A 16,427-nucleotide genomic window follows, 5' to 3' on the forward strand; every position below is an offset into this window, starting at 1 on the left:
GAATTCCAACAGGCACTAGGATACTAATGAAAGATCACAATTCCAGATAACAATGCACAAGTTATTTTCATTTGTAGTCCTGTGACAGGCCTGTGTGAATTGAATTTCTGTTAGCTTTGTCCATAGTAGATAAATTAGACGGACGCGTGACTATGTTCCTTTTGATGAGAGGAGTGGGTAGCAATGTACTTACTGCTTTTGAAGTTCATCAATGCGATTTCGGGCTGTAGTAATCTGCAAATAACATATGCTCATTAGTATATTTTGCTGAAGACTGACAGTTACCTGTGACTGGAGGTTTGAATCACTTAGCTGTTAAATGTTTTGTTCTTGTGGAAGGGCTCAAGGAACGGCAGCGAGTGACCTGTTGGATAAAATCTTTGCAAACTGTGCACATCAAGACCAATACTTACTGAGTCTTCTTCTTGTTCCTGCTTCAATCCTGCAGGAAGGCAACCTAGGAAGAGTAGAGGACTGCAGGCTTATGACAGCCTGTGGACCTGGGCTCAAGAACTGTACTGGACTGTAGCAGCTAGCCTGAAAGCTTTGTGAGGAGGCAGCAGGTTTAACTGGACATCAATTAAATGTTAAAAATATATTGGACCTACAGGGTGGGAGTAAAGAAAAAATCTGCACTAGTGTTTTATGAAGGGGCCGACAATCATATACTAAGCACCCCTAACTGATGGCTGAGGAGAAAATAAAATTATTTGTTCAAAATGCGCTTTAATTGTTCAATATCTTTAATTGTGACCTATTAACTAAATAGTGGATGAATGGACTTTTATGTAAATTTTGTGAAATGCTTTTTGTATAGCAATAACGACAAAGCAAATGTGTAAGCACACTATCCTGACAACAATGACCCTCTAATACTTCTGAATGAACTAAAAAGTCCCTTAACTGGTGCAAATGGCGAGAAATTCACCAATCCATTCATGGAGTGTACTGTATTTATGAACACTGGCCCAAACTGAAAAGAAAAACCAGATTTATTTCCTCCATTTAGACCAGAGATTAAAATGAGTTAAAGAATAATGCAAGAAATCCCTGTTGTAAGGCAAATAATACCATGGCTTGTGCTACCTAATGACCTTAATCCAAAAGGGTTCTCACATTGGATTATTTTTCAATAATAATTGAATTCTTGTAATGAACCGGACTGGCCAAATACAGTACGACCAGATGATTAAGAAAATAGTTGCATTGAAATGAAGTGAGAGAGAGAGAATCATTTTGAACTCAGTGAGTATTCTAACAGTGATAAGTCACTTCGATAGCAAAGGGATCTTTGCTTTGGTACAGGGAGCTAGATTTCATTTAGATGAAGTTAAACATAAAGTACTGGGCTTTAATCAGGATTGTTACCTGCTACCCCCTCTTTGCATGTTTGATGGTTCCTTGGCTTACCATGCAGCCGGCCCATGCATGTTCCAGGCATGACCCCTGCAGCTGCAGCACTTAAAATGGCTCTGTTTAGTACTTACAACTTAGCCAGAAGCTCCAATCTTTTGCGCAGTGATGTAACCTAAAAGAAATTACAGCAATATCCATTTCAGTGGAACATTAAAATTGTGGATTGTGTCAGGAAGTAACCGGTACAATTTCCAATAAAGTGCTTTTGGAAAATGTCAGGCATCAAATTATGTGGAATATTCTATAAAAATATTGTTCCCAACAGACATATTTGCAATTTTGTGCTTATAATTAATGTTTTCATTTTCACAATCTGAGTGTGGAAATGATTAACTCTCAAGAAATCTCATGCTAAATTGGACAAGGCTTTAATCTTCTTTAACCTCTGACTGGCAGTTATGTTGTCCTATTTGGCCATGATTACTAGAGAAATGTCCAGTTTTATTTAATGCACAGCTCCTTTATCTTTCTACTTCTTTTGCTAAAAGAGAATTCAGAACATCAAGCATAATATACCAGTTCACTAGCATGCTGCCAAGGGTTTGTCCACTCTGGAATTTTACTTGTATATATTTGTATCCAGGCAATTGGAGATGTAGAATTCTGAAGGATGGCACAGCTGCACAGTAGTTAGCACTGCTGCCTCACAGCGCCAGGGACAAGGGTTTGATTCCAGTCTTGGGTGACTGTGCGTGTCAAGTTTGTATGTTCTCCCTGTATCTGCGTCGGTTTCCTCTGGTGCTCTAGTTTCCTCCCACAGTCGAAAGATGAGCAAGTTAGGCGGATTAGCCATGATCAATGCACGGTGTTACAGGGATAGGGTGGGGGCAGAGGCCTAGGTCGAGTGCTCTTTCAGAGGGTCAATGCAGACTCAATGGGCTGATTGTTCTTCTTCTGCATTGTAGGTATTCTATGGACATTGCAGTTGGGATTCTTCAATTAGCTTATTCTGCTCCAGTCTTCAGTACAATATAGGCAGAATCCCATGAGTACTATTCAATCAGTGCTGCAGTGTTGAGCACTGCACTAAACAATAGAGAACGCCTCAAGTCAGACTAGAGATAACTTGGCTTTTTCTCCCCAGAGGAGTTACAAAACTGTGAAACAGCTTTATAAAAAATGAGCACAGCAGGTTAAACTGTTTTTAAAAATCATTCATTGGATATGGGTGACACAGAATTCATAACAGGGTGAATAGTATATGTTCTGTAGAAACGCTTTTTTAACATGCTAACTTGTGTTTCTCATCCTTTAAAGAATAGTAATGAAGAACTTCCCGCTGTCAATTGCATGGCAAAATATGGGATATGTTGATAACTAGACATATTCGAACATGCCATTGCCGGGAGACTGAGTGGATAAGTTTGGAAAGTTGTGAAATGTGGATCTGGAGAAAGGGAGGAAGAGAATGGTGATCTGAACAACTTGAAATTGAAAGTTAAAGTCTCCAACAAGCTACTGAGAGGAAAGCAGAAGACCATGAGACAAGGAGAAAGGGCAGGGTGCCTGCTTTTATGCAGGTCATTGCCCCATTGGTAGAGAGGGTTGACCATCTTCAACAAGTTTGAAAAATATAGTGGTTAATCAATTGTATTTCATTCCCATTTAAAACAGGATTGCTATGGTCTATTAAAGACATTTCATCATTTAATGTTTATCACTTACTGCTTTTTGTAACTTTAGTAACTGCTAGATCTGAAATGGAGAAATGATGACGAAAAGTTCAGTAACCGTACTGGCTTTCAGGGCCGGTTTAGCTCAGCTGGCTGGATGGCTGGTTCATGATGCAGAGTGATGCCAACAGCGTGGGTTCAATTCCTGTATCAGGCCCCACTTTCTCAACCTTGCTCCTTGCTGAGGGGTGGTGACCCTCAGGTTAAATCACAACCAGTCAACTGTGGTCCTCTAGGACTGTGACTACATCCATGCAAGATGCCATCGCTATCAGCACTGAAACAATTTCACAAGATTGCAGCCCCTTATTTAAACACACATCTGCACCCACCATGACTCTCAACAAACATGAAGTAAAAACATTCACTCAATATTGTTCCTCAAACCCTGAAAATGTTTCACATTATGTTATTATAGTACTATGTGTACAGCTCTAAGGACCTATAATAATGCCTGTAAGGAATTAAACACCCAATCAGTGTTATCTGATTAATCCTAATATATTGTACTTAATAGAAATGGATAGCAAGTGGTCTTATTTGTTACCAAAAATTTATTAACTACATTGGAGGAATTATGTCATCTATACGTTATAGCGCTAACTCTGCATTTCTGAGCTCCCAACTCACTAAAAGCCAAGGGAATTCAAAACTCCCTTAAGAGCTTGGTGCCTTGATGTTATTAATCAGAATCATAGAAGTAAATCTTCATACATGAAGCATAGGGCCTGTTGTATCATGTATATTAATTATTAATTGTGTAGATTGGTGTTACTAATTGTCAAGAGTCACAAATCTAATATCAACTATTGTTTTCCCATGACTTTGGCAAAATCATATAGTTGGACTGAGAAAAGGAAATGCTGGAAATACTCAGTAGGTCTTGCGGCATCTGTGGAGAGAGCAACAGTGTTAACCTTTCAGCTCAATGACCCTTCAGAAGAACTGGGAGTGCTTTGGGCAGCAGTTCAGCAATATTGAACAACACATCCCCTGAGGACCATAAGTGAATCTGAGCACCACTGGTATAGTTTAAGAGAACTCTATTTTGAAATGCTGAAACACAAATTGTTCAATCCAAATAAAGTATTAATTTCCTCACTCCAATTGCACTGGAAGTTGAATAGTATATTTCAAGCATTGAACTGTGCTGACAGTCTGAGAACAGAACTACAAGAGGGACAGAGTGAAATATCTAGGTGATCTGTTTAATTAAATTCCAACTGGAAGGTTTCACTTTCGCATGCACCCAGTGCAATGAATATAATATTATAATATTTACTAACAACAATGAATGTTGAAATGAGGAGGAACGATGGTGAGATTCTCGGACCTCCCTGCCACATGTTTCTCAGCAACGGGAGGTGGCCCCCTGCTGGCCGGCAGCGGGATCTTCTGGTCCCGGTGCTGTCAAAGGGAGTTCCCCTTGAATCCACCACATGTCGCCAAGAAACCCGTGGCGGGAGTGCGCCATCTGAGGGACTGGAAGATCCCGCTGCCGTGAACAGTCGGAAGCTCATCTCCACGAGTATTTTTTTAAATGATTAACTTTAATGAACCGGCTCTGAGATTGGGTACATACCTCATACTTCTGTCTCTTCAGTTTCTCACACATATCAAATTTTTCAGATTCTAGGTTGCTCAGCCAGTCATGTAGTTCCTTGGCTTTTTCCCTGATAGTTTAATAAAACAGTAACAATAAAGAATAAATCACAGAGATGTTGGTTTTACATTGATAACGTCAAAAAGGACTTGGGAACAGAAAGGACAGAAGGGCGGGAAATCAAATGAGTTCCCAGGCCTCGCCTTCATTTGCATTTGAGGGAGGAGGGAGCAGGGTTGAATTGGACAGTCTAATTTCTTGTAATGGAGAATGGATTAGGAATGTATCAGAGGCATCATTGCCTGGGTACCCTCCATTTTCTGCTGTTACACCACACATTTTCAGGTTTCATAGAGGAATATCCTGTCAAGATGTTTCAAAGTGAGGGTCAAACACTGATTATGTTAATGTCAGAGCCCAAAAAAATAAAAACTACGCTGAATAAGAATGTTTGAAATGTAAAAAGGACAGGGAGATTATAAAATCTGCTCCTTTTGTGGTCCATGCAAGACTACCTCAGACTTGAATGACCCTGCACCACACCCCAAATGTTCCCTCTACCATTCTTGGTAGAGAATTGAGGTAAAGTGGATATCTCTTTCAGAGACCCAGCATATTTGTGTTAAAAAACAAATGGCTACTTTCTGTGCTGTAAAATGCTACCATTGCACAGCACATAAAGTGAGAACCTAATATTGCGTTTCTGAATATATATTAATCTAGTTTCACTTTTAAAGATATCAACTGATCTAGGATTAGGGCAGCACAGCAGCATTATGGTTAGCACAGTTGCTTCACAGCTCCAGGGTCCCAGGTTCGATTTCCAGCTGGGTCACTGTCTGTGCGGAGTTTGCACGTTCTCCCCGTGTCTGCGTGGGTTTCCTCTGGGCGCTCCGATTTCCTCCCACAGTCCAAAGATGTGTGGGTTATGTGGATTGGCCATGTTAAATTACCCTTAGTGTCCAAAAAAGGTTAAGTGGGGGTTACTGGGTTACGGGATTGGGTCGATACGTGGGCTTGAGTAGGGTGCTCTTTGTAAGGGCCGGTGCAGACTCGATGGGCCGAATGGCCTCCTTCTGCACTGTAAATTCTATGATTAACTAATTATAATGGTGGTCATGGGAATGGAAACAATTAAGCAGTGCTAAAGCTGAGTTAAATGAAAATATTTGTCCAAAACTCAACACATTTTCATTTAATATGGTTATTAACTTCCCTGAAGTTGCAAATACAAAAGAAAGAGATATATTTATCAAACATTAATCAGTGACTCATTTGTAACTACTCACCTAAGCTTGTCTTCATTAAGATGGTCAATGCTGAGTGGCTTGCGTCTCTCTGCTAGGATTTTCCTCTTCTTTTCCCTTTCAGTTTGCTTCTTGCCTCTCTTCTGGTCAGCCTGATTGAACAATTAAGATTAAAATGTAAGAAAAATAGTTTGACATTTAAGTTTAAATATTAGGGATACACAAGACAGTTTTACAGTTCTGTCAATTTTTCAACAATTTTAATCCAGCAAATTTCTACTTTGCAGAATGGCCTGAGGTTTTCTGCTTCAGAATTGTTGGTGCATGCTATCCGCATATGTCGACAGGTTTATTTGTTTCAACACTCAGAAAATTGTTGGCTGGGCAAGTGGAATTTTCTAATATGAGTCTAGTTATTTGTTCTGTCATGGGATATGGGCTTAACTGGTAAAGCTAGCATTTGCTGCCCATCCCTAATTGTCCTTGAACTGAGTGGCTTGCTCGGCCATTTCATTGCTATGGGGTTTGAAGTCACATTGTGAGGCGGACCAGGTAAGGACATTAGTGAACAAGATAGGTTTTTATGACAATTGCCAACAGTCTCATAGTTACTGTTTCTATGACTAGATCTCAGTTACAGGTTTTAAAAATTAAATTTACATTCCACCAGCTGCCGTGGTGGTATTTGAACCCATGTCCCTAGAATAGGGTGGCATGGTGGCACAGTGGTTCGCACTGCTGCCTCACAGCGCCAGGGACCCAGGCTCAATTCCAACCTCGGGTGACTGTGTAGAGTTTGCACTTTTTCCCCATGTCTGCGTGGGTTTCCTCTGGGTGCTCTGGTTTCCTCTCACAGTCCAAAAATGTGCACGTTAGGTGGATTGGCTGTGTTAAATTGGCCTTAGGTGGGGTTACGGGGATAGTGTGGGGTTTGAGCCTAGGTAGGGTACTCTTTCAGAGAAGCGGTGCAAACACAATGGGCCAAATGGCCTCCTTCTGCACTCGGAGATTCTATGATTCTATGATGATTATTAGTCTGGGCCTCTGGATTACTAACCCAGTGACATTATATACTAATCCAGTGACATACTAATCCAGTGACATGAGCGGCACATAGCACAGTGGTTAGCACTGTTGCTTCACAGCACCAGGGTCCCAGGTTCGATTCCCAGCTTGGGTCACTGTCTGTGCCGAGTCTGCACGTTCTCTCCGTGTCTGCATGGGTTTCCTCCGGGTACTCTGGTTTCCTCCCTCAATTTTCAGCAATTTTCATTTCATCATTTGACAAGTCCCAAAAGATGTGCTGTTAGGTAATTTGGATATTTTGACCTCTCCCTCCCTGTACCCGAACAGTCGGCGGAATGTGGCGACTAGAGGATTTTCACAGTAACTTCATTGCAGTGTTAATGTAAGTCTACTTGTGACAATAAAGATCATTATTATTATAAAAATTACATTACCGCTACAGCACCATCTCCAGTATGCACCAGGGATGCTAGATTTACGGTTAATGTTTGTGCTTTTTAGTTAATCTAGGGAGCAGCAAGGGACACATCTCTTGGCCATAGTCAATTGTGGAGCTCATAAATAAATTCCTTGGCCCTTTAAGCTAACTTATCTTAGAAATTGAGCTTTTTGAGGCTAATATTCATCCCCCACCACTGTTCCTTACTTTGGACAGGGGTGGTGTAACCAAAATAGCGGCTGTGAATTAAACATTCCCCATGTACGAGGAGGGAATACTGGAGCCTCCATTACCTCAGATTTACATACTGTACCATATGCAGCTATTTTACCTTGGCAAGGTAGCTGCTATATTGAGCACCCATGCTGCTTAGAGCCTTCTTCTTCTTGGCATCATCGTCAGCCCTCCTCCTGGCATCACCCTCCTCCCTTCTTACTTTTTCCTCCTGTTGAATGAATAAGAGATTAAAACATCTGGTGCGGAAGAATTAGAGCTCAGCGGAGAACAGGGAATATTTCAGATCTTCAAATTCAAAGGTCAGGATTCTCTGCCCCATTTTCAGTGGGCGGGAAAGCCAGTGGGAGCGGGAAAGCCAACGGGAGTCCCCAAACGGCTTTTACGCCAGTGGGTTTTCCCATTCCCATTGTCCCCCACCACCCCCTGCCAATGGTATAATGAGTTTCCCACCATGAAAGATTGGGAATGCCATTCCCATACATTAACAACACATTAGCGGGCAGGCCTGCTGTGTCACCCCCTCACGCTAGGATTTCTCTCCCACCCTGTATGGCATGATGTCACGTTGACAAAAGGACCTGACGTACTGGGATCTGACAAACAGAAGTCGCTGTAAGTACATAGGTACAGTCTCCAGGACGGAGGGGTCATGCTCAGGCAGCACACTGGCAGTGCCCGGGCGCTGCCCCTATCACTGCCCCATGACACTCTGGGCAGTACCGGCCGCGGTGTCAAGGGGCACTGCTGTGGGCGTTCCCAGTGTCTGTGGGGGAGAGGCTGTGTTCAAGGGCAGAGGGCGGGATTCCCCGTGTCCGTGATTCATCCAGGGCCCGCCAGCATGGCGTTGTGGATTTTTCTCACCAAGTGTTAAAATACATGTGGGAAAAGCCGGCAGCGGGCTACACACTGCTTTTCCCGCCTGAGTTGACACTTAAGGTGGTTTCTCCATCTGTTCATGGCAGCGGGCCGGTCCTGCTACAGTGAAGAGAGATTAGGCTGAGCTTCAAATTCTGCTTCCTCACTGGTAGCAGGGTGGACTCGCAATGGAGAATCCTGCCTTCCTTAGAAAATGATAAAACTCTACCCCAAGGGAGAAACAAAACTTGCGTTTACTCACATTTTATCACTCAGGTAAGTCCCAAAGTAGTGCCCATACAATTGTTTATCTCGATGTGCATTGTGACATGTCTACGATTTTGCAGATGAAACACTTTCAAATGAGGGAAGCATCAGATAAACTGATGTTCTTAAATGAATAATCTACAATGTGTATTCAACAGAGCAGAGGGATTATCTAAAAGATGGGGAAGTGAATTTTTTACTTCTTATTGATTCTAAATGTCATCTTTAATGTTTCTCCTGTTTTGACAGCTGTGAGTTGATATGTAGGGGTTTGCTCCTTTTATGGTTTACTATCTCTAGGATTGATGAAAAGTTAAAGAAGGCAAACCCACTAGTGTTGAGTGGCTTACCGCCTGCCTGGTCTGACGTTCCTTCTCCTTCTCAGCACGAATTCTCTGCTGTTCAGCTCTTTCAGCTCTGCGTTTTTCCTGTGGGGTGGAGAAAATAAATAAATAAATAAAGGGAGGAGCTTTGTTTACTTTGTTCAGAGCCAGCACATTTTCAATTCCTATACATTCAGATATAAGTGATATCAAATTGCAGTGGGCACAGCACCATCACTGTCACTGTTGCCAGAGTGTATCTTTATACTGTTGTAATGCACAGCAGCAGCACAACTGTACTGTGCACAGTGACACAGCTGCCCTGGTGGGATACCATGGATCTAGTCTGACATGGTAATTACAGCATGGGGTGACACTCTAAAGTGCATTCATGTCAGTAATAATTTAATTTGTTGCTTTAATATCAATGGAACACTCACAATCCTCTCTTTCAGAGCAATCAGTTCTTCTTCCTCCTTCTTCCTATTCTCAAAATGAAGATCAATCAGGCCCTGCAGCTCATTCAGGTCTTTGTTCTGACGCTTCTTTTGGATGTCCTGAATGACACACAAGACAGAAACATCAGAGCAGCAGAAGAAATATCAGGTCCAGAACTGGTTCTTACACCACGAGTGAACGGATTCATACAAAATCAAGAGGGCATAGTGCCAGTGAACTTACACCATGATTCTACATGACTGAATGTCTTCTACTAAATACAATAAGCTTTGAGTTGGAGGCAAACTTCTAAATAATACAAAGTAAAAGGCATTATGAAAATCATACTTCGTGCAAGTTGTGACTCAGGAACTGTGAAATCTGTATCATATACAAACACACAAACCCATCCTATATGGACACCTCGAACCAAGTATACATCTGACATAATGCAAAATTCACACATCAAAGTGTATCAACATTTTAGAAAAAAGGCAACTATATTCTGCCAGTTTTGCTGACCTTAATGACATCATCTAAGTACATGAGCCATGAATTTAGAAGTACTTGCTGATCTGAGGAAACTTGCATCAATAATTTCTTCTTTTTGAACTTAACAAATGGCTAATTATACCAATTCCCCACAGTAATGGTCTTTACCACATGGCCCTGGTTAAACTCATCAATGGCCTGGATTTTCACAGAGTCATGGAGGCATTGCAGTTCTTTGAAAATGGTGGAAAGGTCTCAGGTCCCATTGTCCCACCTCCATTCTCAACAGAAAATATTTTTTCTGGTAGGGAAAAGGGGGTGGATGTGTCTCAGATATGAGGGAAAACGAAATTCAGCAGAGCCATATGAACTCCGTGCTGCATTCAAACAAACTCTATTTTTGCTGTGGTAAGGACTTTATCCACAATGTGGAACTTATGGCCTTTTAGAATAGTTGTAAAAGCTTTTATAAGTTGGTTAACGTCTGTAGACCAGTCAATCTGTGAAGTTATTTAAATCCACAGCCCTTTAACAATATATATTTTTAAAGGTTGCATGTGTCAAAGGGAGGTTTTGTCTGACAAATCTGTTAGAGTTCTTTGAGGAAGGAACAAGCAAGTTAGACAAAGGAGAACCAGTGGACCTGATTTATTTAGATTTCCAGAAGGCCTTTGATAAGGTGCCGCATAGGAGACTGTTAAATAAGTTAAAAGCTCATGGTGTTCAGGGTAAGGTCCTGGCATGGATAGAGGTTTGGCTGACTGGCAGAAGGCAAAGAATGGGGATAAAGGGGTCTTTTTCAGGATGGCAGCCGGTGACTAGTGGTGTGCCTCAGGGGTCTGTGCTGGGACCACAACTTTTTACAATATACATTAATAATCTGGAGAAAGGTATTGAAGGCACTGTTGCTACATTTGCAGATGATACAAAGATCTGTAGAGGGACAGGTAGTATTGAGGAAGCAAGGGGGCTGCAGAAGGACTTGGACAAGCTGGGAGAGTGGGCAATGAAGTGTCAAAAGAAATACAATGTGGAAAAGTGTGAGGTTGTGCACTTTGGAAGGCGGAATCTAAGCATAGACTATTTTCTAAATGGGGAAATGCTTCAGAAAGCAGAAGCACAAAGGGACTTGGGAGTCCTTGTTCACGATTCTCTTAAGGTTAATGTGCAGGTTCAGTCGGCAGTTAAGAAGACAAATGCAATGTTAGCATTCATGTCAAGAGGGCTAGAATACAAGACCAGGGATGTGCTTCTGAGGCTGTATAAGGCTCTGGTCAGACCCCATTTGGACTCTTGTTAGCAGATGTGGGCCCCATATCTAAGGAAGGATGTGCTGGCCTTGGAAAGAGTCCAGAGAAAGTTCACAAGTATGATCCCTGGAATGAAGAACTTATCATATGAGGAACGTTTGAGGACCATGGGGCTGGTTTAGCTCACTCAGCTAAATTGCTGGCTTTTAAAGCAGACCAAGTAAGCCAGCAGCACGGTTCGATTCCCGTACCAGCCTCCCCGGACAGGCGCCGTAATGTGGCGACTAGGGGCTTTTCACAGTAACTTCATTGAAGCCTACTCGTTACAATAAGCGATTTTCATTTCATTTCATACTTGTTGGAGTTTAGAAGGATGAGAGAGGATCTTATTGAAACATACAAGATACTGCGAGGCCTGGATAGAGCGGAAGTGGAAAGGATGTTTCCACTTGTATGAAAAACTAGAACTAGAGGACAACATCTCAGATTAAAGGGACAATCCTTTAAAACAGAGATGAGGAGGAATTTCTTCAGCCAGAGGGTGGTGAATCTGTGGAACTCTTTGCCGCAGAAGGCTGTGGAGGCCAAATCACTGAGCGTCTTTAAGACAGAGATAGATAGGTTCTTGATTAATAAGGGAATCAGGGGTTATGGGGAGAAGGCAGGAGAATGGGGATGAGAAAGTATCAGCCATGATTGAATGGCTGAGCAGATTCAATGAGCCATGTGGCCTAATTCTTCTCCTATGTCTTATGGTCTATGGTGTTATGTGTGCAGTGAGAGTTAAAAGAAATCTAGTTTTGAAGTTACAAACGATGTTTGTTACCAATACCCAAAGTGCTACCTTTGTGGTATTATTAATGATTGGCTACTTTCCACAACCTATCATTGTCTCAGTTGGGGTTGTAAATTCACAGTTTAATTGACATTCTAAGAGGTTAGGGCAGCATGGTAGCATTGTGGGTTATACAGTTGCTTCGCAGCTCCAGGTCCCAGGTTCGATTCTGGGCTTGGGTCACTGGCTGTGTGGAGTCTGCACGTTCTCTCTGTGTCTGCGTGGGTTTCCTACGGGTGCTCCAGTTTCCTCCCACAAATCCCGAAATGCATGCTATTAGGTGAATTGGACATTCTGAATTCTCCCTCGGTGTACCCGAACAGGCGCTGGAATGTGGCGACTATTGGCTTTTCACAGTAACTTCATTGCAGTGTTAATGTAAGCCTATTTGTGACAATAAAGATGAGTATTATTATTATTAATAACGGATTACCTATTATTGATTATGAATACAAATGTTCGTTTTCATTGGAAATTAGGTATTTGAGGGGAATTAATTGTCTTGAATGAGCTTTCTTCCATGAAAGTAATTTTTCCCATTGCAGAGACTTTAATATTGTGAATTTCATTCTATTTCTTCTCAACAGTCTCCTGGGGTGTACCCATGGTTGATACTGAGCACGTTGGCACAGAGGGTGTAAGGACAAAGGGTGATAGGTGAGGGTGCATGAATTAGTATGAAGTTGACATGGAGGGTTTGAGAGACCATTGGGATTGGTGGCGCATAAAGTCGCTGAATGGAGAGGTGAGAGATAGAGGGCATAATATTTAACAAAACAACATGGATGAAGTCTCCGAGAACTGTGGCAGACCTTTTAAGCAGCCAGCCCCAGCTCTCAGCAGCCTGTGGCCACCCTCAGTCAATGGGCCAAACTCTGTCCCACATCTGCCCTCACAGAGTGAAGATTCCACCAGTGTGGGAGGTTTCCCCTGAGGTGGGTGCAGATAGCCAAGAGATTTCCCGACTGGAACTCCCTGACTCAAGAGCGAAAGTCCAGGCCTATGCAATTTCACACCCCAACCTGAGCTTAGTTCAACATTGCCTCAGATCAACTCGTCCCTTATTAGCTGGTATCAAATATAAAATAGTTTGGCTTCACCTGGAGGTAAATGTGATAAGACGGTGTAAAGCAAAGTCAACAGACATTTGACTGGCTCGCCGCAGTTGCAGTCAGTGAAACCGCCATGATGTGGCCAGAAAATCCCGGCCACAGGCTGAGTTTGATCCTGGTTTGTGCTCTAGTAACTAAATCTTGTTTGTGCTAATAACTGGAACGGGTTGCCAAAAATAATAATTGAGGCACAGCACTGGGTTGATTCATTACAACTGCAATGGAAAATGATAGGAACACGAGTAAGCCATTTGACTCCTTAAAGTCTGTCCCACAAATTGACAAAAGTATGGCTGATCTGTGAACTAACTTCATGCGACCATCCTTGCCCTATAATACTTCTGGATAACAAATCTCAGATTTAAATTTTACAAAGGATCGAGCATCAAATGCCATTTGCAGAAAAAAAAGTTTCTAACTTCTACCATCTTTTGCATGTACAAGTGTTTCCTAATTTCACTCTAGGAAGGTCTAGCTTTAGGGCATGATTCAGTGGGACGATGTTAAAGTCCGCTGATGGGCACGTTTAGCAGTATGTTTCTTGGTGGCTTCAAGCCCCCCCCCACTTTTCTAACTCTCCCTCACCACCACCACCCCCCCCCCCCCCCCAATGTTTGGGAGGTTCTTGGGAATCCCCCCTCACCAAGTGGCAAAGTCCCCCCCCACAGTGCCTGACCCCTGGCAATGTCAACCTGGCACCTGGTCACCCTGGCAGTGCCAGTCTGGCACTCTGGTAGTGTTCCTGTACACTGGTACTGCAAGTCTGCCCCCGAGCAGTGTCATAGACACACTGACAATGTCAAAGTGCCCAGGTACCAGGGGAACACCAAGGCACCACCTGGCCTTGTTTCTGACCACGCGGGACATCCAATGACCTGTGAGACACCCCTAGGGTCACCCCCCTGACATCCAGGTACTTAAATGAGCCGTTAGGCAATCAGCCTGGCGCAGAGTCCAATTTGGGGCTCGCGCGAGATTCACCCATGGTGCCCAGTGCAGCCGCTGAATAATGCCCTTGATTTTTAAACCATATCCTCTTGTCCCAGACTTCCCAACTAGCAGAAATAGTTTCTCCCCATCTATTCCATCTGTTCCCCTTAATAACTAGAAAACTTCAATCGTAGCACTCATTCACTTTCCAAATCCCAGGGAATACAATCCTGGGCCGGGATTCTCTGATCCCGTGGCCAAGTTCTGACGCTGCCATCAAAAGCGGCGTGAGCCACTCCGGCATCAACGGGCCTCCAGGTCCAGGTATTCACTCAATCCTAGGGGGCTAGTACAGCGCCAGAGTGGTGTCGCTGCTCCGGCACTCGAAAGCCGAAAGCATGCACGCAACGGCTAGCGCGGGTCTGCGCACACGCGCCACGGCTGCCGCGAGTCCGCGCATGTGCGTGGGTTCCCGTCTCCATGCCGGCCCCCAGGCAATATGGTGGATCCCTACAGGGGTCCGGCGCAGAGGAACATAGGCCCCCCACGGAACTAGCCCGCCCGCCGATCGGTGGGTCCCAATCGTGGGCCAGGGCACCGTGGAGGCCCCCCCTGGAGTCGGATCCACACGCCCCACCCACCAGGACGTCCCGCAGCCAGAACTCCGAGGTCTAGCCAGGTGGGACCATACATAACCCACACCGGTGGGACTAGGCTGAACTCAGCGTGCACTCGGCCCGTCAAGGCCCAGAGAATCGCCGGGGGGGGGGGCCACTTTAAACAGCCCCTGACCGGCGCGGCGGCGATCCCTCGGGTGCCTAAGAATCGGCGGGCCAGCGTCGGAGCAGCATGGCGCGATTCACGTGCCCCCCCACCAGTGATTCTCCAACCCGGCGCAGGAGCGAAGAATCCTGGCCCTGATGTGTGTAACCTCTGTAATTTAGACCTTGGTGTCCAGGTATTTTTCTGGTAATCTTATGCTGCACTTATTCCTCCACACTCCCGCTAAGGTGTGGTACCCAGGACTACTCTTGGTATTTCAGATGTGCTCCAAAGACTCGTAGAATTCCTACAGTGCAGAAAGAGGCCATTTGGCTCATCGATTCCGCACCGGCCCTTGCTCTGATAGAGCATCCTACCTAGACCCTATCTCCATAACCCCACCTAACTTTTGGGGGGCAATTTTATCATGGCCAATCCACCTAACCTGCACATCTTTGGACTGTGGGAGGAAATCAGAGCACACGGAGGAATGTGTGCAAAGACACGGGGAGAAAGCGCAAACTCCACACAAACAGTCCCGGGGGTTTGTATTGCTGACTTCTACACTCTTGATTTCTAATCCTCTCTACATGAAGGCCAGCATTCCATTACCCTTTTTGATTGTTGTCTGTGTTTGGTCATGACATCTTAAGGATTTCTGCAACTGACCCCCAGGTCTCTTTTGACTTCCACTGTTTCTAACTTTTCATCATTTACAAAGTACCCTGTACTATCTGGATGGCCTCACCCATGCCGACAATGAAATCCATTTGCCACAGTTTGTTCTACTTACTTCATCTAACAATACTTTATACTTCCATTACACTGCTCACAATGCCAGCTTTGGGGTAGATGCCCCGAAAAGACGGAAAGAAATGACCTGAAGGGTTTTCTTGAAATTGCCTTGTGATCTTATGTTGGGACCTCAGTCTGGCCTGACCATTGATTTCACTGCTCAGGTTCCAGGGAGGGGGGATAAAATAGCCAAGATTCCTGCATCCCATTTGTTAGCTCAGTACCCTTTCTGGGAAGTGCACTTCGTGCTACTGGTGAATGGTGGAATCAGAATCGGCTTTGGTCTCCGTATGAACATATAGTGCACTGATGATAATTGTCTAGTCCCACAAACAGAAATAATCCACTTAAGTAAGTTATAGAGAATTGCTGGTGTCTATAGAACATTGCTCCATTTTCAGTACCTCACCATGGGGGGGAAGAGGAGGGGAGAATACTTTAAAAAAGAAAAATGCTCCTATACAACGCTCCCATGGCGAGTGTACGGACCAACAATACCAACTCCCAATACTTCCAGCTGCACAGGGGCACCAGACAAAGATGCCCACTGTCCCCGCTGCTGTTCGCACTAGCAATCGAACCGCTAGCAATCGCGCTCAGGGCAGCAAAAAATTGGAGGGGGATCCGAAGGGGAGGTAGAGAGCACAGAGTCTCACTCTATGCGGATGATCTGCTCCTCTATATCTCGGACCCACAAAGCAGCATGGACGGAATCATAGCGCTCCTG

General features: G+C 44.0%; 1 protein-coding gene across 50 annotated transcripts in view; it reads right to left on the reverse strand.

The window, feature by feature from the left end:
* The window catches only part of tnnt3a (troponin T type 3a (skeletal, fast)), a 52,632-nt gene that overhangs the window by 9,260 nt on the left and 26,945 nt on the right, over positions 1-16,427 (reverse strand). For 49 of the 50 annotated variants that reach the window (XM_038807775.1, XM_038807734.1, XM_038807731.1 and 46 more), the window contains 6 exons: positions 9,527-9,643; positions 9,114-9,191; positions 7,736-7,849; positions 5,982-6,091; positions 4,672-4,762; positions 194-234 (listed from right to left, as the gene is read on the reverse strand). In XM_038807775.1, the coding sequence (XP_038663703.1) occupies positions 194-234; positions 4,672-4,762; positions 5,982-6,091; positions 7,736-7,849; positions 9,114-9,191; positions 9,527-9,643 (551 nt within the window). Of the gene's footprint in view, positions 1-193; positions 235-1,487; positions 1,529-4,671; positions 4,763-5,981; positions 6,092-7,735; positions 7,850-9,113; positions 9,192-9,526; positions 9,644-16,427 lie in introns of all 50 variants that reach the window. The other variant, XM_038807722.1, reaches the window with a different exon arrangement.

Source organism: Scyliorhinus canicula, chromosome 9 (genome assembly GCF_902713615.1).
Source record: "Scyliorhinus canicula chromosome 9, sScyCan1.1, whole genome shotgun sequence".
Lineage (NCBI taxonomy): Eukaryota > Metazoa > Chordata > Chondrichthyes > Carcharhiniformes > Scyliorhinidae > Scyliorhinus > Scyliorhinus canicula.